The 25,563-nt window shown below is 45.2% G+C and overlaps 2 protein-coding genes across 3 annotated transcripts in view; one reads left to right on the forward strand and one right to left on the reverse strand.

Annotated features, from left to right (window-relative positions):
* The window catches only part of ttll4 (tubulin tyrosine ligase-like family, member 4), a 92,358-nt gene extending 84,026 nt beyond the window's left edge, over positions 1-8,332 (reverse strand). For both annotated transcript variants that reach the window (XM_084478753.1, XM_084478752.1), the window contains exons 1-4: positions 8,236-8,332; positions 6,895-7,475; positions 6,682-6,810; positions 4,908-5,304 (exon numbers count right to left, since the gene is read on the reverse strand). In XM_084478753.1, coding sequence (XP_084334879.1) covers positions 4,908-5,304; positions 6,682-6,774 — 490 coding nt within the window. In that variant the 5' untranslated portion in view covers positions 6,775-6,810; positions 6,895-7,475; positions 8,236-8,332. The remainder of the gene's footprint in view (positions 1-4,907; positions 5,305-6,681; positions 6,811-6,894; positions 7,476-8,235) is intronic.
* Positions 8,333-22,421: 14,089 nt separating this feature from the next.
* LOC311357984 (trace amine-associated receptor 13c-like) lies at positions 22,422-24,351 on the forward strand (the record flags this gene model as incomplete). The annotated part of the gene is made up of 2 exons (XM_084477960.1): positions 22,422-22,597; positions 23,556-24,351. 2 exons carry the CDS (start codon positions 22,422-22,424, stop codon positions 24,349-24,351), a joined length of 972 nt encoding a protein of 323 aa, XP_084334086.1.
* Positions 24,352-25,563: the final 1,212 nt, after the last annotated feature.

The following is a 25,563-nucleotide window of genomic DNA, read 5'->3' on the forward strand; positions in this document are numbered from 1 at the left end:
AAATGGCCGCCGAGAGTGAAAATGAAAAAATTAAAATTTCCGACTTCCGGTGGGTTTTGGGGCATGGGTCCAAGAGGCTTTTCTGTAGATATTGTGACCTTGTATGTGCTTACCGAGTTTCATACATATTGGTGAAACGTGACGTAGGGGCTGCATTTTAAAGTTCCTGTAGGGGGCGCTACACACATGAGAAACACGATTTTTGGTATGTGAGCTACCGGCACCAGTATACACGTGTCCTGTGAATTTCATATTCATAACTATTATGATCTCCGCAGAGTGATCGACCCTCCTCTGGCGGCCATGTTGTTTTTTCAATCGACTTAATTTTAATTGAGCAGTTAGAACTTTGGTACCTAACGGCCATTGAATTGGTCCCGCTCAAATCAAACATTGCGTCTATGAACTGTGGCTATTTTAGTAACGGGCCACGCCCACTTCGATGCCACGCCCCATTTGAAAAAGTGTTGACTTAATCTTGTTCAGAATTTGATTATGAACAACTTTAGTAGAGAGGTTCAACACCATAGGAGTCCAATTAATGTAGATATGTGCAATTTACTAATTTTGGGGTGAAAAACACACCCCTTTTTGAACTCAATGGCTCATGGGTACTTTGAAATTTATCCTACAGACTAATCCTTATGTCAGATTGAAGATAATGGGCCATAGATGATATGTGCCAAAGGATTTATGTCAAAGTCGAAAAACCTGGGATCCTTGGGGAATTTACTGTTTTTAACTAAATTCAAAATGGCGGGAAATCTGGCTACCGGAAGTGCTAAGTTAGTATCTGCAAATTTCTTCATTATGAGGATTTGCATATGTGTGCAAAGTTTCATGAGTTTAGGTCCAACCGGTGACGAGTTATGCTTGGTCAAACGTTGAAATTTTGGCATAGTTGGTATAGCGCCACCTAGGGGCGAATGTGAATTTGAGGGCTAGAATATCAAATTTTTCACCAGTCCCACAAAATGTGCCAAATAAAAATGAGTTTTCGAATATGTGCAGGGGGGGAAAAATGCAGTCGAAGATGAGGAAAAATAAGAAGAAGAAGAAGAATAAACATGAGGATTTCAATAGGGTCCTTGCCAAGTTTGGCTCGGTCCCTAATTAAAACTGCGCGCAGTGATGAACGGGACCTCGTAACATGTGCGCTTTTTTAAAACTGCGCGCAGTGATGAACGGGACCTCGTAACATGTGCGCTGCCACGAGGTCCCGTTCATCACTGCGCGCAGTTTTAATTTTAATTTTTAGCGAATTCATGTAATCTGTAGAAGCAGATGAGATACATTCCCTAGGAGGAGTTTGTTGAAATACAAGGCGAAAAAGTGAAAAAATTCCATGAAAAACGGCCAACTTTGGCGGCACGCCACGGACACACCCTTCAACGTACAGTCACAAATAACACGGCGTTGGTTGAGCCCCATTTTTTGACTGTACTGACCAATTGTAAAGCAGATCCGATAAATTCCCTAGGAGGAGTTCGTTCAAATACAAGGCGAAAAAAGCGAAAATAAGAGCACGGAATTCAAAACGGCCAACTTTGAAGGCACGCGACGGACATGCCCTTCAACGTACAGTCACAAATAACACGGCGTTGGTTGAGCCCCATTTTCTTACTGTACTGACCAATTGTGAAGCAGATCCGATAAATTCCCTAGGAGGAGTTTGTTCAAATACAAGGCGAAAAAGCGAAATTTGTCGGTAAAAGTGCAAATTAAAAAATAGAACAGCCGACTTCCTGTGGGTTTTGGGGAATGGTTCCAAGAGGCTTTTCTGTAGGTATTGGCATGTTGTACGTGCATACCGAGTTTCATACATATTGGTGAAACGTGGCGCAGGGGCTGCTTTTTAAAGATCCTGTAGGGGGCGCTACAAACATGACAACCACGATTTTTGGTATGTGAGGTACAGGCAACAGTCTACACGTGTCCTGTGAATTTCATATTCATAACTATTACGGTCTCCGCAGAGTGATTTTGAGCCTCTGGCGGCCATGTTGTTTTTCCAATCGACTTAATTTTACTTGAGCAGTTAGAACTTTGGTCCCCAAAGGCCACTGAGTTGGTCCCGCTCAAATCAAACATAGCGTCTATGAACTGTGGCTATTTTAGTAACAGGCCACGCCCATTTTGAAGCCACGCCCCATAATTTTTTTTTTTTACTCTATCTTGTTCAGAATTTGATTCTGAACAACTTTAGTAGAGGGGTCCAACATCATAGGAGTCCAATTCATGTAGATATGTGCAATTTACCAATTTTTTGGTAAAAACCACACCCCTTTTCGAACTCAATGGCTCATGGGTACTTGCTACTTTAGTGTACAGACTAATCCTTATGTCAAATTGAAGATAATGGGCCATAGATGATATGTGCCAAAGGATTTTTGTCAAAGTCCAAAAACCTGTGATCCTTGGGGAATTTACTGTTTTTAACTAAATTCAAAATGGCGGGAAATCTGGCTACCGGAAGTGCTAAGTTAGTATCTGCAAATTTCTTAATTATGAGGATTTGCATATGTGTGCAAAGTTTCATGAGTTTAGGTCCGACCGGTGACGAGTTATGCTTGTGCAAATGTTGAAATTTTGGCATAGTTGGTATAGCGCCACCTAGGGGCGAATGTGAATTTGAGGGCTAGAATATCAAATTTTTCACCAGTCCCACAAAATGCACCAAGAAAAAATGAGTTTTCGAATATGTGCAGGGGGGGAAAAATGCAGTCAAAGAGGCTTAAAAATAAGAATAATAATCGGATCAAAAACAATAGGGACCTTGCAGGTTCTGCTCGGTCCCTAATTAAAACTGCGCGCAGTGATGAACGGGACCTCGTAACATGTGCGCTTTTTTAAAACTGCGCGCAGTGATGAACGGGACCTCGTAACATGTGCGCTGCCACGAGGTCCCGTTCATCACTGCGCGCAGTTTTAATTTTAATTTTTAGCGAATTCATGTAATCTGTAGAAGCAGATGAGATACATTCCCTAGGAGGAGTTTGTTGAAATACAAGGCGAAAAAGTGAAAAAATTCCATGAAAAACGGCCAACTTTGGCGGCACGCCACGGACACACCCTTCAACGTACAGTCACAAATAACACGGCGTTGGTTGAGCCCCATTTTTTGACTGTACTGACCAATTGTGAAGCAGATCTGATAAATTCCCTAGGAGGAGTTTGTTCAAATACAAGGCGAAAAAAACGAAAATAAGACGACGGAATTCAAAACGGCCAACTTTGACGGCACGCCACGGACACGACCTTCAACGTACAGTCACAAATAACACGGCGTTGGTTGAGCCCCATTTTTTGACTGTACTGAGCAATTGTGAAGCAGATCCGATAAATTCCCTAGGAGGAGTTCGTTGAAATACAAGGCGAAAAAAGCGAAATTTGCCGGTAAAAGTGCAAATTAAAAAAGAAAACAGCCGACTTCCGGTGGGTTTTGGGGCATGGGTCCAAGAGGCTTTTCTGTAGGTATTGTCATGTTTTACGTGCCTACCGAGTTTCATACATATTGGTGAAATGTGGCGCAGGGGCTGCTTTTTAAAGATCCTGTAGGGGGCGCTACAAACATGACAACCACGATTTTTGGTATGTGAGCTACAGGCACCAGTCTACACGTGTCCTGTGAATTTCATATTCATAACTATTACGGTCTCCGCAGTGTGATTTTGAGCCTCTGGCGGCCATGTTGTTTTTCCAATCGACTTAATTTTACTTGAGCAGTTAGAACTTTGGTCCCCAAAGGCCACTGAGTTGGTCCCGCTCAAATGAAACATTGCGTCTATGAACTGTGGCTATTTTAGTAACAGGCCACGCCCATTTTGAAGCCACGCCCCATTAGAATTTTTTTTGACTTTATCTTGTTCAGAATTTGATTCTGAACAACTTTAGTAGAGGGGTCCAAGATCATAGGAGTCCAATTCATGTAGATATGTGCAATTTACCAATTTTTTGGTAAAAACCACACCCCTTTTCGAACTCAATGGCTCATGGGAGCTTTAAAATTGACAGTACAGACTAATCCTTATGTCAAATTGAAGATAATAGGCCATAGATGATATGTGGCAAAGGATTTTTGTGAAAGTCGAAAAACCTGGGATCCTTGGGGAATTTACTGTTTTTAACTAAATTCAAAATGGCGGGAAATGTGGCTACCGGAAGTGCTAAGTTAGTATCTGCAAATGTGTTCATCATGAGGTTTTGCATGTGTGGCAAAAGTTTCATGAGTGTAGGTCAAGCTGGTGACGAGATATGCTTGTGCAAAGGTCGAAATTTTGGCATAGTTGGTATAGCGCCACCTTGGGGCCAATCTGAATTAGACGGCTAGAATATCTAAGTTTCAGCAGTCCCACCAAATGTGGCGAAAAAAAATGAGTTTTTGTATATGTGCAGGGGGGGGAAAATGCAGTCGAAGTTTACTAAATAAAAGAATAATAATAATCAGACCAAAAACAATAGGGACCTTGCAGGTTCTGCTCGGTCCCTAATAATCGGATCAAAAACAATAGGGACCTTGCAGGTTCTGCTCGGTCCCTAATTAAAGAATTATCCGATTAGTTGACTAATCATTTCAATAGTCGGTGACTAGTTGACTATTAAAATAATCGTTAGTTGCAGCCCTAGTGCGTACGATAGCCTTGCGCACGTTTGATGAATACAGATTTTTTTTTACTTAAGCACATCCTAAATTTCAATCGTAAGAGATTTAGATCCTTTTCTATGCACGTTTGATAAATGAGTGCCCAGGTGCGTATGGTAGAATCACTGAAATCATCGACGAAGGGTGGTCTCACTGCTCTCATCTCACCCTTGGAAGCATCAAGACAGGCAAAACAGCCAAAATCCTGAAGTCAACCTTCAAAGACAGCAGAAAGGTGTCCAGGCGGTTGGGTAGTGTTCCCTACCTTTTGTCTTGTCCTCGCTGGCAGTGGAGTAGGCAGAGGACTCGGAAGACAATAAAGTGCTCGTAGGCTGGAGGGAGGCATCTTCCCCGGAGGCCGAGGGCTGGGGCTCTGGCAGGGAGTGGCAGGTAGCTGCTCCAGTTGTTGGGGCTGTAGAAAGACTGCCTCCCGTCTTAAGGCTGGGCTTCGTGGAAGGCTGACAGCCTGTTCTGGCGGCCAGAGATGAGCTCCTCTGTGGATTCGGAGCGCTACGTTGGGCAGCAGGTACGTGGTGAGCGTCTGCGGGTCCATTATGGGCTGCTGTCTGCTTGGTGGGCCTTTTGGTTGTTGCCGTGGGCTGTTGGTTGTCAGAGTGGAAGGCACTGCTGGTCTCCATGTCCTCCTCTGGGGAGAGAGCCCTCTGGTGGTGACAGGTGAGAACACACAAGGTCAACCACAAGGAGAGGAGAGAAGGAGAGGACACAAGGAGAGGAATCAAGGAGAGGACAGAGCAACAAGGAGAGGACACATGGAGAGGAATCGAGGAGAGGACACAAGGAGAGGAATCAAGGAGAGGAATCAAGGAGAGGACAGAGCAACAAGGAGAGGACACAAGGAGAGGAGACCAGCAAGGAGAGGAATCAAGGAGAGGACAGACCAACAAGGAGAGGACACAAGGAGAGGAATCAAGGAGAGGACAGACCAAAAACAGATTGTAGTCCATAAATGGTATTCATCATGTAGCTGTATAGTGGTACAGTGAGCGGTAGTACTGAGAGGCAGTACTAAAGGAGCGTCTAGTGACCTCAGTACTAAAGGGGGGTCTGGTGACCTCAGTACTAAAGGAGCGTCTAGTGACCTCAGTACTAAAGGGGGGTCTGGTGACCTCAGTACTAAAGGGGGGTCTAGTGACCTCAGTACTAAAGGGGGGTCTGGTGACCTCAGTACTAAAGGGGGGTCTAGTGACCTCAGTACTAAAGGGGGGTCTGGTGACCTCAGTACTAAAGGGGGGTCTAGTGACCTCAGTACTAAAGGAGCGTCTAGTGACCTCAGTACTAAAGGGGGGTCTAGTGACCTCAGTACTAAAGGGGGGTCTAGTGACCTCAGTACTAAAGGGGGGGTCTAGCGACCTCAGGCAGTACTAAAGGGGGGTCTGGTGACCTCAGTACTAAAGGGGGGTCTAGTGACCTCAGTACTAAAGGAGCGTCTAGTGACCTCAGTACTAAAGGGGGGTCTAGTGACCTCAGTACTAAAGGGGGGTCTAGTGACCTCAGTACTAAAGGAGCGTCTAGTGACCTCAGTACTAAAGGAGCGTCTAGTGACCTCAGTACTAAAGGGGGGTCTAGTGACCTCAGTACTAAAGGGGGGTCTAGTGACCTCAGTACTAAAGGGGGGTCTAGTGACCTCAGTACTAAAGGGGGGTCTGGTGACCTCAGTACTAAAGGGGGGTCTGGTGACCTCAGTACTAAAGGGGGAGTCTGGTGACCTCAGTACTAAAGGGGGGTCTGGTGACCTCAGTACTAAAGGGGGAGTCTGGTGACCTCAGTACTAAAGAGGGGTCTGGTGACCTCAGTAATAAAGGGGGGTGTGGTGACCTCAGGCAGTACTAAAGGGGGGTGTGGTGACCTCAGGCAGTACTAAAGGGGGGTCTGGTGACCTCAGGCAGTACTAAAGGGGGGGTCTGGGACAGTGGAAGGGGCCTGGGGATCCTGATGGTTAATCCTGTCCCCACTGGGCACCTTTTTACTCCCAGAATGCAAGAGTGGCAACTTCCTGGGACAGTGTGTGGGGGAGGCACCTTAGCAGCAGGGGTTATGGTGGTGGGGGAGTCTGGCTTGGAGGGGGTCCGCAGCCTCCCACTGCCCCAGGGAGAAGACTGGTTGGTGGGCATGATGCGTCTAGGGGCTGCTCTTGATGACCTGGGGATCTGGAGAGCGACAGGTGAGAGAGCAGGTCAAGGTCTTTGCAGTAGGAGATAGGAAGGGCTTCTTCCAGAAACAATCCACCTCACCTGCTCACTCCACCGTCAGAGATTGCTTGACAGCGATGGTCAGCGAGGGCGTCCCTGGTGTGGTCAGCTCCGGATATCTAGAGCTAAACACACACTGTAGCTTTTTCCTGCAACTCTGGAAGTATCCCACAGCATGCTGCTAGCAGTAGCTAGCTGTTGGCTAGGGGTAGGGTCTCTCCTCATTGGCTGGCTGGGGTAGGGTCTCTCCTCATTGGTTGGCGGGGGTAGGGTGGGTCTCTCGTTATTGTCTGGCAGGGGTAGGGTCTCTCGTCATTGGCTGGCGGGGGCCCGGGTTCTGGAGCCTCTTGGGGGTGAACACAGGACCCCCGTAGGGAGACCCGATGATGTGCAGTGGCTCAGAAGCTCCACAGTAGGCAACCGGAGAGCCGGAAGGAATCCTCTGGACTGTCAGATATCGTCCACTGGGCTGTCAGATATCGTCCACTGGGCTGTCAGATATCCACCACTGAGCTGTCAGATATCCACCACTGGGCTGTCAGATATCCACCACTGGGCTGTCAGATATCGTCCACTGGGTTGTCAGATATCCACCACTGGACTGTCAGATATCGTCCACTGGCCTGTCAGGTAAACCAGATTTACATTTAAATTACTTTGATCCATGGACGACCAATTTGTGTTTCTATAGGGAAGAACAGGTCCCGCCTCCGAGGCTCCGGTTCCCTCGGTCAAACGTCTATGTGAATTAACATGGGGTTTATGAATGATCGTACATAACAAACTCTGTAGGTGGCGAAGAAGTAAAAGCTGCGTCATGTTTTGAACTACACACTTTCTCCATCTAGTTTCGACTGGGTTTTTGGATTGTCGGTGCTGTTAAAGTAGTAAACGATTAATAATGCTACTTTAACGGCACCGAGAATCCAAAAACCCAGTCGAAACTAGATGGACTTATTCTTCTAATGCTTTTGCTCAAATTGATCAACACAAGATAGACAATATAATACATTAATTTACAAACTAAATGAAACACTACAGTACGGTAATCCCAATGTACAGACCCATCAGTGTGTCGGTAGGGAGGCTATGAGGTGTCCATGACAACACACCGTCCTATAGGTCCTCCTTCAGCCCTTCACCCTCACGGTGACATCCTTACACCACTGTGTTATGTTACAACACCGTAGCTTAGCCCACTTACCTCACTGGGACATGCTACATGCTAAGCTACCCACGCCGCTTCACACTAGCAGTGTAGCTAGTGTTAGCTCCACTTCAACACACCGACACTCATAACACCCCGACACACTCAGAGCCCACCGTGTGTGTGTGTGTGTGTGTGTGTGTGTGTGTGTGTGTGTGTGTGTGTGTGTGTGTTACCTGCCAGGACGAGGCTTCCCGTTGAATTAAGAGGATCGCAACACCACGAGCTCAGCGACGGAACTGACACACGCTGCACGAGCTGCAGAGAGCTCTGACCCCCTAGCAACCAGCAGCCTGGTAACAGCGGGTACAAGCTTTGTATCCTAGCAACTACCGACCCCCGCCACCAGCGGTACACACGAGCGTCGATACCCTAACGACCACTACAACAACATCCTGAATAACCCCTTTCAGTATCCTAGCAACCAGCGGTACACACGAGCGTCAATACCCTAACGACCACAACAACAGCATCCTGAATAAACACCTTCAGTATCCTAGCAACCTGCGTACAATCAGAAAAGAGCCCCTGAACTCTGTTGACCGATCAATTATATATTATTATGAAAAATGATTAACTATAACTTTTAGAATGACTTTCAGATCAAACACATTGAATATTCAAATATATTGAATATTTCATCCAACCATGTAGAGTCTGCTGTTGTGTCGTCAGTCAGCTGTAGTCAAGGGAGGGGTCGGGTCATGTTAACACAGTCTCCTGACTCTAACAATACAACCTGACACCCTATAGGACACCAGATACATCCCTCTCTCTCTCTCACACACACACACACACACACACACACACACACACACACACACACACACACATATTCCTTACTTAGTTTTCCTCTATTTCTCATGTTACTTTTTCTAAGTTAATCACAGAGCCGCTCGGTGTCCATGTAACAATGAATTATCCATGTTTACAAACCAGCACGGCCATCTGATATGGTAATCCAGCGACACACTGATCCACTTCTACCTCTCTCTCTTCTTGTGTGTGTGTGTGATGAACTTCCCTAAGTGACCCGAGCTGTGTCAGTTGACCTATGGTGTGGCGTGTTGCCATGTGATGAACCAGCAGGTGTTCAACCACTGCTCAGAAGCAGATCTGTTTACATCTAGGTTGGTGTGTGTTATATAAGGTTAAGCCAATATACGTTCAGTTGTGTTTAAAAGCCTCTACATGTTGAGGTGACAGCAGCCCGTATGCAACCAACCAGGTGTCAGTGTGGACATCCACAGGGCCTACTGACATGTAGAGCTGGAGCACATGCAACACAACGTCCACCATCATGTTGCGGATCATTCATTGGGTAACGGATGAACGGTACTGTACGTGCAACCTCTCAGTTAGATAGAAAAAATGATTAAGATCATTTAAAATAAATGTATTATCAACATTGTTCAGTGACTATAGTATGTAACACTTCACAATAAAGGTTTATTAATTAAGCGTTAAGAAACATCAGGTAATGCAATAATAAGCATAACTCATAATTAAACAGTTAACTAATGGTCTAGTAATCATTTCCTAATGGTGTTCATGTTAACTAAGGTATAAATGGATACATTATTGAACAGGGTTAACCGGTAAGTGGTTGTAACCTGTGTTGTGTTTGTGCGGTATGGACTGGGACACTCTCAGCATTGGATGCAGCAGGTTTTATTGCCTGCACAATGGGTCATCAAATATACAGAGACAGGGTATGAGCATGAGTCTGGTCCGTCTGCAGCAGATATGTCTTTCCTGCTTTACATTATGGTGTGTTACATAAACGAATAAACACAAACAAACAATGTATACAATTACTATGTCAATCGGACATACTACATACAAATCAAACACTACAGCCATTTTAAAAGTTAGTCGCGCTGAACAGCGCTCGTAACCAGGTAAGCTCATAACCCTAACTCTCCACTCGTGTGGTGACAAATGGTATTGCATGTATTACGCAACAATGACGTGACCGGTTAGACCAGGGGTGTCAAACGTACGGCCGCGGGCCTAATCCGGCCCGCAGTGTAATTTATCTAATGTCTATCAGAACTGGCCCGCCGGCATATCACATTTCAGCGTGGACCCTCTTATAATGTAATGTCCCCAATTAATGTAAAGCAATTGGCCCGCCGGCATATCGCATTCCAGCGTTAACACGTTGACGCGTTGGAGCGGTAACCCTGGCGCGTCAACTCCGGCAGATCGCAATCCCGCAACCCAAATTTATTAGAATATATATTGTGACAATATAGTTTACTAATTTGAACAAACCTGTACATTTAAAGTGTTCTGTACTGCTAGTTGTCCACTTTGTAATGCACTGCAAGATATATGCAAACATATTCCCTTTATATCATATGGTGCTCATCACTTATTTAACTAGTATAATGTGGAGATAAACACAGAAAAAACTGGTAGATGCTTAAAAGTCCCATGGCATGAAAATTATTACATTAATAAGTAAAAATTATTATTACTTATTTCACTTATTCACACTTTGTTTTTTTACATAAAGTTGAGTTCCCCTAGCCTCCCTATGGTCCCCCAGTAGCTAAATTATTTGTAAACCGATAAGTAGCTATCTTACTCCGTATTTGAAAAAAGGATTGCTGAAACGCTTCGATTTAGCTTCCGGTTCCGTATGACATCATACGGGACCAGGTTACCTTCGCTTTCTCAGCTTGGCCCGCCCAGAGAATTTGGCCCGCCAATGAGACAATGAGCTAGGACCGTGCGAGCGCCACACGCAAGTGTTCTTTGTTATTTGGATAACCATTCTGTTGTTGGTGTTATGGCGCATAACACGCAACACAATAACGCAAGCTTGCATAAAGCTCCCATTTGGTGAAAAGACTAGACTGCGTCGGGTTGTTTGAGAAGGAATTGGGAACCGCGACGTGGAGGAGAAAAGGATTGTTGCCTAGGATTGTCTGTAGGAGCCCCGCTGTAGTGGGCAGCGGGGCTGGGCGGGCAGCCCCGGGGGCGGCCAGCAGCCAGTGGGGCTCCAACGGACCACTGCCGTGGCAGCCCCAGGGGCAGCCCAACGCAGACAACCCCGGGCAACAATCACGGGCATCAATCCCCTTCTCCTCCATTTCGCGGTTCAGTCTGTACTTAATATTGACGTGGAAGTGGAAGAACCAGAATAATAATAATAATAAATTTTATTTGTAATGCACTTTATATTTCAACAATCTCAAAGTGCTACAGAGTAGAATTGGCAAATTTCTTTAAATAAAGATAAACTAGTTAAAACAAGGGGAACCTATATAAAACGGGAATTAGAAAAAAAAAAATTTTTAAAGATACATTTTAAGGTTTTGTTTAAAAACATCTGTAGACTGTGGGGCCCTCAGATGGTCAGGGAGGACAGTTCCACAGTCTCTGGGCTACAGAGGAGAAAGCCCGGTCGCCCATGCTGTGGAGTTTGGTTCTGGGGGTTTGGAGAGTGTGTGTTGTTGCCGGAAGGTGCGTGAGGAGGTTTGGGGGGTGAGGAGTTCCTGTAGGTACCATAGATGCACTGGTGGGTGAGTAGGTAGGTAGGTACCATAGATGCACTGGTGGGTGAGTAGGGAGACCTTGTATTCAATTCTGAAAGGGATGGGGAGCCAGTGGAGGGATTTCAGGGTGGGGGTGATGTGATCATGTTTGCACACTCTCATCAGGATCCTGGCAACGCTGTTCTGGATGTTTTGCAGTCTCTGAATGCTCTTGCCAGGGATCCCGATGAGGAGTGCATTGCAGTAGTCCAGCCTGGAGGAGATGGAGGCGTGGACGAGCTTCTCTGCATCTGCCAGGGTGAGTGTTGGACGGAGTTTGGCGATGTTCTTGAGGTGGTAGAAAGATGTCTTACAGAGGTGATTGATGTGGGTATCAAATGAGAGGTGGGAATCCGTTTTTACGCCTAGGTTGGTGACAGGTGTGGAGAGGGAGATGTTTTGGCCAGAGAAGGTGATGCTGGTGATGGTGGAAGAGCGGAGCTGATGTGGTGTGCCAACCAGAATGGCTTTTGTTTTGGCACTGTTGAGTTGTAAGAAGTTTAGCTTCATCCACACCTCTATCTCCTCCAGGCAGGTGGTCAGTGTGTGTGCTGGCAGGGGAGCAGAACACGTTGGGGTTGTTCTCAGATAAAGCTGTGTGTCATCAGCATAGCAGTGGAATGATAGACCGTGTTTACTGATGACTTTGCCAAAGGGGAGCATGTAGATGGAGAAGAGGGAAGGTGGAGATGGAGAAGAGGCGCCCAGCACAGAGCCCTGAGGGACACCACAGGTGACATTGTGGGTGTGAGACTGTGCTTTACCCAGGGCGACGTATTCAGTTCTGCCAGTCAGGTAAGAAATAAACCAGCTGTGAGAGTTTTCTGAAAGTCCAATGGTGTATTGTAGGCGGTGGAGGAGGATGTTGTGGTCAACTGTGTCGAAAGCAGCTGTTAGGTCCAGGAGGATGAGTAGGGATGGGGAGCCAGTATCTGCTGCCATCAGAAGGTCGTTGGTGACCAGAGGCGTCTGAGAACCCGACGCAGTCGTTTGAGATTCATAATATCATCCGGAGGCGCAAACAGCTTTTGACCATGGTAGTATATATTACATTGTATCTAAATATAATATGATATTATTTAGATATAGAGCTCCAGGACTCCCGCCGGAGCACCCGGAGTGTTCAGTGTTCCACTGTAAACACTAGCGCATGGTACCGTGGCCGCAAGCTGCTCAGGGCCACACCCCACCCTCCACCTTGACCCGCCTCTAAAAACAGCGTGTTTGTGGAGAGCTCATCGTGGGACTGGCTCGTAGTGGCTGTAACTCTGCACCAAGGCTGAATTTCTGTTCTGTTATTTTTTCCACCATCAGTGCTGATTGCCATCAGTTACAGGCCATTTGACGCGCATATCCAAATAGGCCTAGATGAGCAGAGATTAGGCTGTAAATTGGCTTTTGTTTTTGTCACGTTTGGACAGTTTAAATAAATGAAACTAATAAACAATAAATACTAATAATAAATACACTAAATACTAATAATAAATAAACAATAAATAAATAAATACTAATAATAAACAAACTAAGGGCCCTATCTTGCACCCAGCGCAATTGACTTTCTACACTGATGTATCGTTGCTAGTTTCACACATATGAAAGATTGTTCAAATGTGTGAAACTGCATAGAAATAGCATGTGGATTGTGGAAACATTTTTTCCATATGGGGTAGGATAAGATACAAGATACAACAATTTACAGCTTAATCTCTCCTCATCATATTTGGATATGCGCGTCACGTGGCCTGTAATCTACCGTAACAAAATGCTGAATTAAATCAGCAAAGGCATAGTCTATGTCATGCAATACAGCAATTATGGAAATTATGGTGGAAAAAATAAGCCATTTCTAAATATTATTAGGACCTGTTAAGGAATTGCGGGAACATAGGACCCTTTTTCAGAAAAAGGGTCCTATGTTTCCTGGTATGTATTGCGACCGGGGAGCATAGGACTTTTTGGGAAAAACAGGGAACATAGGACCTGGGGAACATAGGTACACTCCCCTGTGGAATTAACCAACCAGTGTGACAAGCTCTGCAGCACATTAAGCACTGGAGATGGAGGTGACATTGAAAGGAAACGAAAGGAACTGGCTGCAGAAATTATCAAGTTGCCGAGTTTGCCTTCTGATGACATGATTGCATTAGAGCTTCTCTCTTTCATCCACAAAAAACATCTGAAGGAACTGTATCCCAATCTGTGGATTGCCTTGCGAATTTCTTACACTCTTCCTGTGACAGTGGCCTAAGCAGAGAGGAGCTTCTCAAAGCTGAAGCTCATCAAGACCTACCTGAGGTCATCTATGGGACAGGATCGCCTCACTGGTCTTGCCATAATGAGCATTAATCATGAGATTGGCAAGCAGCTGTCCTATGAAGACATAATTGATGACTTTGCTTCTAAAAAAGCAATCAAGCAGAAGTTTTGAGGAGAACGTAAGACTGTGATCATAGAGATCCTGATCACAAAGCAGTGATGTTGTACAGTTATACTTTTTTTTTTAAATTGATTGTGCAATAACATGGATGCTGGTCCATTATATGCTTATTTATTTAAGTAAGTTTAGTTATTAATTTTTTGCTGTTTTGGAATGGTGGATTAAAGTTTTTTTATGTTATGCCACCTCAAAGTTTACATTAAACATTTTTCAAGAACATAATGTATCTGTTGCATTTATTAATGTACTCTAGCCTGCTTTCCTCTTAAAATGTAACAGACTGCTGCATCGTCACAGAATATATGAAAAAGATATGAATCTCTACCTCAGAATTTGAAAAAATAGGGGGCCCCAAACAGCTAGAAATGGCCCTGGGTAAAAGCATCGGTGCTGTATATAGTTGTCGCAAAGTTTCGGTAGGCATAGCAGAAAACACACAAATACTCTAGCCATTCTCTAGCAAACCACGAGCTGCAAAATTATCGCTTTACTCCACTGTACAGGTAAGTCGGATATTTGTTGAGAAATACCTGGTAGGCTCTGTTGTTCCGAGATCCCCTGGCACTTGGGGGCCCGCCCCAATGTCACCAACTGTATTTGTTATCCCTAGGTCTAATGTATTCATGTATTAGGTCTGATGAACAATATTATTTCTTTCTACCTAAATAATACTGCTGGTGAGGTTATAACATTAATATCATAGTGCTATATGTTCCTGACCTCCAGGTGAGTAAATTATTAATAGTGTAAATCAGTCCTAGCTACAGTTCAAACTTTTATTCTGATCTGGCTATCACGGGGACCGCCTTCCATTCCGACATACCCCCACTCCGACATTGACGTCTAATTGTCGGAGTGACGGTACTTTTTTTCAAACGTCCAGCCATTCCGACATGAGGTCATTAATATAAATGTCATTACTATTATCATTGTACTTTAATTAATTAATATGATTATTTCTTAGTTTCATGCGCTGTAGTGTCCTTACACTGACATTCGTCATTGGGGATAGTCGCCGACCCTCATTCTCTGTGGATCTTTGGCCCAAGACATGACAGGACAGACATGGGAATTTCGGTTCTTTTTAGGGAGCCGGCTCATTAGGATCAGCTCACCAACAAGCTCCCAAACGGCTCTTCTTATTAACTTTATTACTTATACCTTTTAGAATTCTGTCAAATGTAGCCCGTTTTGACTTATGTTTCTATGTGTAGGCCTATATATCACTTAAATTATTCAATACATCTTATTAGTATCCAAAGTAAAAATGACATTTTCTAATATCAATAAATTGCTGTAGTCGATTGTTTTCATTGCATATGAGCGCAACGCACATCCCCGCCCCTTGCTTAAATGATCCTTGTCTATCCACACTTGATGGGTTGCATGAATGCACGTGACAGTCAGTCACTGTACACACACACATACACACGTAGCATGCACGGAGCAACCGTAGTGCAGAGATCTTCATATCATTTTGCCTCCGCAATATATTAAAGGTTCCATGGCATGCTATTTTATGAATGCTTTAATATAGGTGTTAGTGGGCCCCTAATACAGTACTTGAAGACGTTCAAGAAATTCAGCCTTGGTGCAGAGTTACAGCCACTACGAGCCAGTCCCACAATGAGCTCTCCACAAATGTGCCGTTTTTAGAGGCGGGTCAAGGTGGAGGGTGGGGGTGTGGCCCTGAGCAGCTTGTTGCCACGGTACCATGTGCTAGTGTTTACAGTGGAACACTGAACACTCCAGGTGCTCCGGCGGGAGTCCTGGAGCTTTATATCTAAATTATATAAATATAGATATATATATATATATATAATATATATTATAATATATATCATATTATATCTAAATATAATATGATATATATTATAATATATATAATATAATATATATTATCATGGTCAAAAGCTGTTTGCGCCTCAGGATGATATTATGAATCTCAACCGACTGCGTCGGGTTCTCAGATGCCTCTGGTTCTTCCTCTTCCACGTCAATATTAAGTACAGACTGAACCGCGAAATGGAGGAGAAGGGGATTGTTGCCCGCGATTGTTGCCCGGGGTTGTCTGCGTCTGGTTGGTTGAGAAGGAATTGGGAACCGCGACATGAAGGAGAAAAGGATTGTTGCCCAGGATTGTCCGTCGGAGCCCTGCTGCCCGGGGTTGTCTCCCGCCGGAGCCCTGCTGCCCACCCCCGGGGCTGCCCGCCCAGCCCCGCTGCCCGCTACTGTGGCAGCGGTCCATCGGAGCCCAGCTGCCCACTGAACGCTGCCTGCCCAGCCCCACTGCCCGCTACAGCGGGGCTCAGACGGACAATCCTGGGCAACAATCCTTTTCTCCTCCATGTCGCGGTTCCCAATTCCTTCTCAACCAACCCGACGCAGTCTAGTCTTTTCACCAAATGGGAGCTTTATGCAAGCTTGCGTTATTGTGTTGCGTGTTATGCGCCATAACACCAACAGCAGAACGGTTATCAAAATAACAAAGAACACTTGCATTACAGTGTGTGTATTCACACACACACATGTGGCGCTTGCACGGTCCTAGCTCATTGTCTCATTGGCGGGCCAAATTCTCTGGGTGGGCCAAGCAGAGAAAGGGGAGGTAACCTGGCCCCATATGACGACATATGGGGCCGGAAGCCAAATCCTTTTTTTCAAAGGCGGAGCAAGGAAAAGTTGCCTCAGAGTTCCCCATCCTATGGGGCAAGACCCCATCCTCCCTCCCCCTCCAAGGTGTGGAGGACAAGAGGCACGGCGAGCATCAATTTCCTCTCTAATCGATTGGATCTTGTTTTAAAAGAAATCCATGAATTGACCTGCTAAGAGGGAGGAGCCTACACTCTGAGTCTGTTTTTGAGTCAGTCTCTTCACTGTGTCGAAAAGACACTTGGGATTGTTTCTATTCAAGTTGATGATACTAGAAAAGTAGGCGTTGCTGGCAGTAATCAGCGCACCCTTATAGGTGAGCAGACTGTTATGCCACGCAAGAAGAAAGAGCTTAAGTTTAGTCGAGCGCCATTTGCGTTCAAGGATTCTGCATCCTCGCTTCAGGGTGTGAGTTTCTACGTTGAACCAGGGAGCTGGATTTTTCATTGATTGCTTTTTAAGTACGAGTGGAGCAACAGAATCGATGGCAGCATACAAGACATTGTTGAGTTCACCAGTAAGGCACTCCACAGAACCCCTATAGTTACAGAGGGGAGCAAGTGAAAGGGGTAACTTATCTGCCATAGCTGAAGTGGTTGCAGGGGTGATGCGACGACAGCTGAAAGTAGCCTGGTGATCGTCGCAGGGGCAGGATACCACCACCTGGAAAGTGCGCAGAAAATTATCTGATAAAGCTGAGGTGTAAGGAGAGACAACCAGGCCTGAGATGTCTACACCGTGTGTCAAGATGAGGTCCAGCATGTTTCCACCGATGTGGGTTGGGTGCTGGACGAGCTGTTTGAAGCTGTAGCGTATTTCAGCATTGTAACATATTCTAGCATGCATCAGGCCAAATTGTAGCGTATTCTAGCTCGATCAGGCCAGATATGTCCTTGGCGACTAGGGAAGCATTCGTTCATTTGTAGAGCCATTCATACACGTATCAATTCTTGAGATATTAGCAGGCCAGGTGTCTGAGAAGCCCAATGACCAAGGCCACGAAAACAAGCGTAATACCTACACAAAGCCATGAGAGGTCAGGATCAAGCCCGAAACCAAGTTGTAATACCTACACATAGCCACAAGGGACCAGCACCGAGTACACATACGGGTATCCAAGAGGCGGGAGCTCAGCACCATGCTTAGCTAATCAGAGCACATTACGGAGGCCACGCCCACCCATTCATAAAAGTCACGACACAACTCAAGGGGCCAGAACGCTCCAGGAAACGCATTTATCGGATGCCTTACTAAGTGTATGTACGTACTAAAAGCTGTTTCAGAGATCCATGGACACCAGTACAGTCCATCAGCTTTGGAAACACTCCACAGTCACCCCCATCCCTAAAAGAGTAAAATAACCTCTCTAAACGACCTCAGGCCTGTAGCCCTCACATCCCTGGCGATGAAGGCCATGGAGAGGGTCGTCAAACAACACATCCTCACAGTAACCGATGCCTGGATGGACTCACTGCAGTATGCATACCGCACAGGCAGAGGCGTGGACGATGCAAAAGCATTCATTATTGACACAATACATAAACATCTGGAGCAACCAAAAACAACAGCCAGGCTACTGTTTGCAGACTTCTCCTCTGCATTCAATACACTACAGCCTCACATCCTGGCCAATAAACTCACCTCCTACTTCCAAATAGCTGACCAACTCACCAGGTGGATACTGGACTTTCTAACCAACAGGTCACAGAGAGTCTGGGTAAACAACACCTTCTCCGACCTCCGACACACCTCGACAGGCTCCCCTCAGGGCTGCGTGCTCTCACCTCTGCTCTTCATCCTCTACACCGATGATTGCAGATCCACACAGCCTCAGTGTCATCTGGTGAAGTATGCTGATGACACAGTTCTCCTGTCCTTGCTATCAGGTCCCTCACAACATCATGGACCAGCTCTCCAGGAGTTTGTGGAGTGGTGCGACAGCTCATGCCTTGAGCTGAACGTCAATAAAACCAAAGACATGGTGGTGACTTTTTCTAACAGGCAGAGAGAGCTGGCTACAGCATGCATCACCTCAATTCACGGGAGGCCGGTAGAGCTGGTGGAGGAGTACAAATATCTGGGCACCATCTTCGACAGCCTGCTGAAATTCTCCTCCAACACTGAAGAGATTCTCAGGAAATGTCACCAGCGACAGTATCTCCTAAGGAAACTCAATTCCTTTGGAGTCAGGAAAAACATCTTGCTAACTTTCTATTACTCCTTCATAGAAAGTATCTCCACATTCTCCATAACATGCTGGTTCCACTCCCTCAGTCTCCAGAATAGAAACCGCCTGGAGAGCATAGCTAGAGTCTGCTCCAAGATCATTGGACTCCCAACAAGATCACTTTCCTCCATCAATGAGCAGCAAACACTCAGGTTAGCAAACAGGATAATGCAGGATCCCTCACACGCTCTACACCCCGCCTTTGAATGGCTCCCTTCAGGGCGCAGACTTCGCTGCCCTGGCTGCAGGACACAGAGGAGAAAGGCAACCTTTGTCCCCAGGGCTGTTTACCTCCTCAACTCCTCCTAACCCCCCCGGGTCCTGTAGCTGTACCTCGGTCCTGGGTCCCGTAGCTGTGCCTCTACCCCCTGGGTCCTGTAGCTGTACCTCGAGTCCTGGGTCCTGTAGCTGTACCTCTACCCCCTGGGTCCTGTAGCTGTACCTCGAGTCCTGGGTCCTGTAGCTGTACCTCGGGTCCTGGGTCCTGTAGCTGTACCTCTACCTCCTGGGTCCTGTAGCTGTACCTCTACCTCCTGGGTCCTGTAGCTGTACCTCTACCTCCTGGATCCTGTAGCTGTACCTCTACCTCCTGGGTCCTGTAGCTGTACCTCTACCTCCTGGGTCCTGTAGCTGTACCTCTACCTCCTGGGTCCTGTAGCTGTACCTCGGGTCCTGGGTCCTGTAGCTGTACCTCTACCTCCTGGGTCCTGTAGCTGTACCTCTACCTCCTGGGTCCTGTAGCTGTACCTCGGGTCCTGGGTCCTGTAGCTGTACCTCTACCTCCTGGGTCCTGTAGCTGTACCTGGGTCCTGTCCTGTTGCTGTCCCATAGCGTACCTGGGTCTTGTAGCTGTACCTGGGTCCTGTCCTGTTGCTGTCCCGTAGCTGTACCTGGGTCCTGTAGCTGTACCTCTTCATTATTATTTATATTACAATATACTTCAATTCTCTTTTATCAGCTTGGCATACTTTTTATCTGATACATTGCAACCTTTAGTCTTATGTTATACTTTTAAAACTTCTAAGATCAGCTCTTTTTATTTATAAATTATTTATATACCACTGTATATTTGTAAATAACTATGCCTTGTGTTTCTTATCAGTCAGTAACTAACACAATTGTCTTGTTGTATGTTGCAACTAAGCTTGTCCTGTGTAAATGTTGCTGCTTTGCGTGTCTGTCTTCAATTGCCCCTTGGGGACAAATAAAGTTTTTTGAATTGAATTGAATTGAATTGTATCTCCACTCATGCTTATACAATTCCCCTCCTTTTGCTTCATAGATAACATACCGGACCTTTAACAAATAAAGTGAGTTAAAAGCGATCATGACTCTGCGATTTTCTAAAGAACACGGCAAAGCCAAGCGTATCTGTAATGGATAGAAAAGCCTTTGCAAGGCCATCAGATGGGTTATTCACATGAATGTTGAAATCCCCAATAAGCAAAATATTGTCTGAATATGTAACAAGATCAGCTGCAAAATCTGAAAACTCATCTACAAAAAGTGAGTACGGGGGCGGTATACTACAGCTAAAACGAAAGAGTCCAAAACTTTTGTTTTTTTCATTTTGGCAAGTAGCCGTGTAATAAGCGGGATAATGTATAGAACGTAGCTGGTCATTATCTAAAATAAGTCCCGACAGGGCGAACCGGACCCCGACGCGAAGCGGAGGTGTCTTGCTTCGCCCTGATATAAGCGACAATAATGACGGCGTTCTATACATTATCCCTTACATAACTATCGTTTGTTAGACTCCAATAGTATACAAAACATAGGAGGTGTGTTCAACACACATGGGTTGCTTGCTGCTGGCACATAATACTACCTGTCATGTGCTCATGTTTGATGTGGTTTGACTTAGGGAGCCATGGGGTTTCAGATTAGGCTATTCATGAGGTTCATCTACGTCCCTTTTTTTAGAATGCCGCCATTTGCAGACTGATCTCGCCCAGTATGGCCGCCCACACCACTCATCTGAATGAGAGAGAGAGACAGAGATAATAGAAAATTTTAACTTTAGGCTGCAATCCTTTTTTGTTACCCCCAGTCCATTATTATCGGCCTCATGTTTGCCTCAATTAAATTTCCACAACATATATATTTATCTAGTTCACAACCCCTCCCCATACAGTGGAGGGATGCAAAAGTGAGGCACTTGGCCACCAAGAATTGATATTATATTTTATATATATATATATATATATAATAATTATAATATAATAAAAAAAATCATATATAAATATATTTTATTATATTTTATTTATTTTTATTATATTTATATTATATTCTGATTGCAGCTAACCACTTATCTCTTCTCCTTTTTTCTACTGGTAGAGAAGAACATTTAAAAAAAAGAATTCAAGCCGGGTTCCTCTTCCGGCTGTTGTAACAGCCCACTGCACAACAAATTGCCGGCATGTTGGTTGTTGTTGGTTGCTGACCCAGTTTACCACTGAAATCAATGGGTCAGTAGGATCGGTTGTCAAAGTCATCAAGATGGCGGCGCAAAGCAACAGTGACGTCACATATAGTCAACTACTGGCACACCAGCTCACGTGGCAAGCAGCTTCTCACTTGATACCTCACATTAGGGATGGGTCAAACAACCTTGTTTCCGAGCCCCAAGATGTAAACATGGTTTCTAACCCTAATCCTAACCCTAACCCTCCCTCTGATAGAAACAGTATGGACAACCTTCTTAATGGCTCAGAGTTCCCTGGTTTGACCCAGGTCTGGCCAGTAAACTCAAGAGGCCTGTTCAAATCAGGTCATAAAGGCTATTAAATGTATGCAGGGTGGCTAGGCGCTGAGTTCTACAATAAACACGTCATAACTCTTGTGACGTGTACACTGATATTGGATAAATAAGTAATGACCCTGTAACGGCAAATCAAAAGATATGTTTTCTTCTTCATTTTTTTCTTTTTTCTTCTTCATTTTAATTTATTACTCTAAACGTATTGTTGTTTGAACCCATGAATCCACACACATTACACTCATGTGGTTGCTCATGATGTTGTAGGGCATTTCTATGTACGGTGTTTTGAGACCATGCTTATGGTGATACTGCACTTTAAATATCAATAAACTTAAACTTAAACTTATGTGATATTGTCTTATCCTGGCATAACTCCTAAATGACACCCTTAATGAGGTACAGGTAACAGGTGTGTGTGTTGCTTTGGTCTCTATCTGAGGGGGGGTTCACACCTGCTGTCTAATGAGTCACATGGCGACATGCCTCAGAGGCCTCCAATCAGAGGTGTTAAAACCAAACACACCGCGATGATGATGCAAGACTAATGCAAGTTTAACCCATTCATCTTATATTTATTATTTAGGAGAGGAAAGGAGACAGTGACGAAGATGCAGATCAAAGTGTAATAAAGGGAGGAGGGGCAACAGAAAGAGGGAGGGAAACAGAGGAGAAAGCCAGAGTTCAATAAGTAGCAGGATGAGGAGCTGTGGTCTGAGAGCTGCCAGACGTCTCCTCCTCTGATGATGTCCGCCCTGGAAGGAGCAGAGCTCTGCTTCCCTCACCTTCTCAACTCCTCCTGCAGGAGACCCTGGCGCCCTCCCTCAGAGACGCTGCTCCTCTACATTCTCCTCTCCTGCATCTCCGTGGTCACTGTGCTCCTCAACCTCCTCGTCATCATCTCCATCTCTCACTACAGGCACACACTCCTCTCTCATGTTGATCATAATCACATGTCAGGATGTGGAGTGATTCACTCCTCTCTCATGTTGACATGTCTGTCAGGATGTCCATGTGATTCACTCCTCTCTCATGTTGACATGTCTGTCAGGATGTCCATGTGATTCACTCCTCTCTCATGTTGACATGTCTGTCAGGATGTCCATGTGATTCACTCCTCTCTCATGTTGACATGTCTGTCAGGATGTCCATGTGATTCACTCCTCTCTCATGTTGACATGTCTGTCAGGATGTCCATGTGATTCACTCCTCTCTCATTTTGACATGTCTGTCAGGATGTCCATGTGATTCACTCCTCTCTCATGTTCGTCAGGATGTGATTCACTCGCTTGCCACATAGTGACGTTTGAGAAATGCAAAGTGACATTTTTTGTCTTTTACTATTGTTTTTTTATTTCTTCAAAAGTGTCTTTGAACACGTCTATTATGAAGTAATAAGGGTTGAATTGTTAAATTACAACGACTATTGGACTGATACTACTATTAAAAAAATGATTAAAAAACAATTTAACTAATAAAAGTGTTACACTATTAACACTATGACTAGATTGAGTATCTTAACTGGGTGGCTGCCATCTTACCAACTAGCACTGGCATGACAAATTCTCTATTTGACTTGTTATGCTACAATGATGTCTGCACGTTATGGCCACTATGGGCCTCCATCCTTCCCTGGAAGATTGAATCCCTGTTTCTAAGTTCCCAAGTTTTTCTGTGCTTGGAGAATTTACTTCTAAAATGGTCATACTATGATATTATGATAGTAATTCTAAGAGCATAGTAGGCTTTCATTAGAACTAATAAAAGCCTAATACTATAACTAATACTACTAAATGTGTAATCTTATAACAATGACCGTAGCTTCATATGCACTTCTATGAATATGAAGTTTGATTTGACAATGCTGTCCCCAGCAGGAAGCTCCACACGCCCCCCAACCAGCTGCTGCTGTCGCTGGCTGCCTCCGACCTGTTGGTGGGGCTGGTGGTCATGCCCTCGGAAGTGGTCTACATGCAGTCCTGCTGGTACCTGGGGGACACGGTCTGCGCCCTCTCCAGCGCAGTCAGCTTCATCGCCACTTCCTCCTCGGTTGGGAACATGGTGCTGATCTCAGTGGACCGCTACATGGCCATCTGCCAGCCGCTACACTACAGCACCAAGGCGACCCCCAGGAGAGCCCAGGGCTGCGTGTGTCTGTGTTGGGGCGTAGCACTGCTCTACAACTGCCTCATCCTCCGGGAGCTCCTCAGACACCCCGGGATCCACAGCCGCTGCCAGGGAGAGTGTGTGTTGTTCATCAGCTCCGTCTCCAGCAGCGTGGACCTGGTGTTCACCTTTGTGGGTCCCACCACGGTGATCATCGTCCTCTACTTCCGGGTGTTCGTGGTCGCCGTGGGCCAGGCTCGAGCCATGCGCTCCAACGTCTCTACGGTGGTCCGAGCCCGAGAGATAGTGGGACGGTCAGAGAGGAAGGCGGCTAGGACTCTAGGTATCGTGGTGGTGGTGTTCCTGACCTGTTTCTGTCCCTACTACGGTCTCGCCCTTACAGGCGTTCCCCTCGCGGGGTCGGCAGGGCACTGGCTGCTGTATCTCAACTCCTGTCTGAACCCTGTGATCTATGCTCTGTTCTACCCCTGGTTCAGGAAGGCTGTTAAACTCATCGTTACGCTGCACATCCTCCGCCCCAACTCCTGTGAGACCAACATACTGTAAAGCAAGGATTCTTTCACTTCTTCATTTCAGGACCCAAGCAACATATCATTTTGTCTGTGGGCCCAACCACCGCTCCCTCAGAAAGGGTGTCCTGCCCCACGTGAGCTCACTGAACTTTAATCTATTCATCACTAATCCTCTACATACCCAAAGTGAATTCAGTATATCGCCACAACTACAAGGGCTATAATATGTAATAATATTGGTAATCCTGGAACCAAATAAATCCTGGTACTCACCTGTGTGACTTCTGTGCAAGTGAAATAATTAAGTGAATGAGGCTAGAACACATAAATGGAAGGTTTCATTTCATGTGTGATCAGCTGGCAGCCCTATAGAACTACAGGCCATAGCGGAACGTCTCATCAGCATCTGGGTCAGGATCTGATGCCAAGAAAATGAGCTGGAGCAAAGATAGAAGAGGTTTGTGTAGGTTTAGGAATAATCTCAAAATAAAAACAATAAATGCAATGCAAACTGATACAAAATGTACAGTAAGAATGTGATGAGACAGTTGATGAGTTACTAACAGGGGATTATGTTGAGGAGCCAACAGCCGTTTTCACACGTCCCTGAGGGTGTTCACACTTGATGCTTCATTTGTAAGGTATATCAGGAGATTTGACCCGAGGGTGTTCACACTTGATGCTTTATTTGCGGACATCAATGTCGTTCAGACATTAGCAGCATCAACGGGGGGTTTATAGTCCTGTCATTTTATGAAAAAAGGTCAAACAAACTGAAACAACAGAAGCAAACTCAACTGATTTTGTATCCTCAATATGTCCTGAGTAAGGAAAAAAATTCCTGAAAAATCCCATTAGGGGAAAGTTTAGAAAAAGACCCAAATATATCCTATTCACATGCCTTCATTCTTTTTCTCACATGAATATGGTAAATTTTTTAACCTTTAGATATCACAAGGAGTTCATTACTTACATCAAGACAAACAAAAATGTGTTACAAGTTTTTTTTAATTGTTTGTTAACATGGGCAAACGGTGCATAATCTAATTACGTATGTGCTCATTTGCATAAATACCACAACAGATCTAAACATTGGGTATAGCCAGGTGAAAATGTCTTGTTGACATCTTACAGTACGACTTAATGTTAGGGTTTGAATGGAACCCATTTAGGCTACCCATGAGCATTAATACATAGAGGCAGGAAGAAGTACTTTAAACCAGCCTTTATTAATTATTATGTAGAG

Source organism: Micromesistius poutassou (assembly GCF_964030765.1).
Source record: "Micromesistius poutassou genome assembly, chromosome: 14".
Lineage (NCBI taxonomy): Eukaryota > Metazoa > Chordata > Actinopteri > Gadiformes > Gadidae > Micromesistius > Micromesistius poutassou.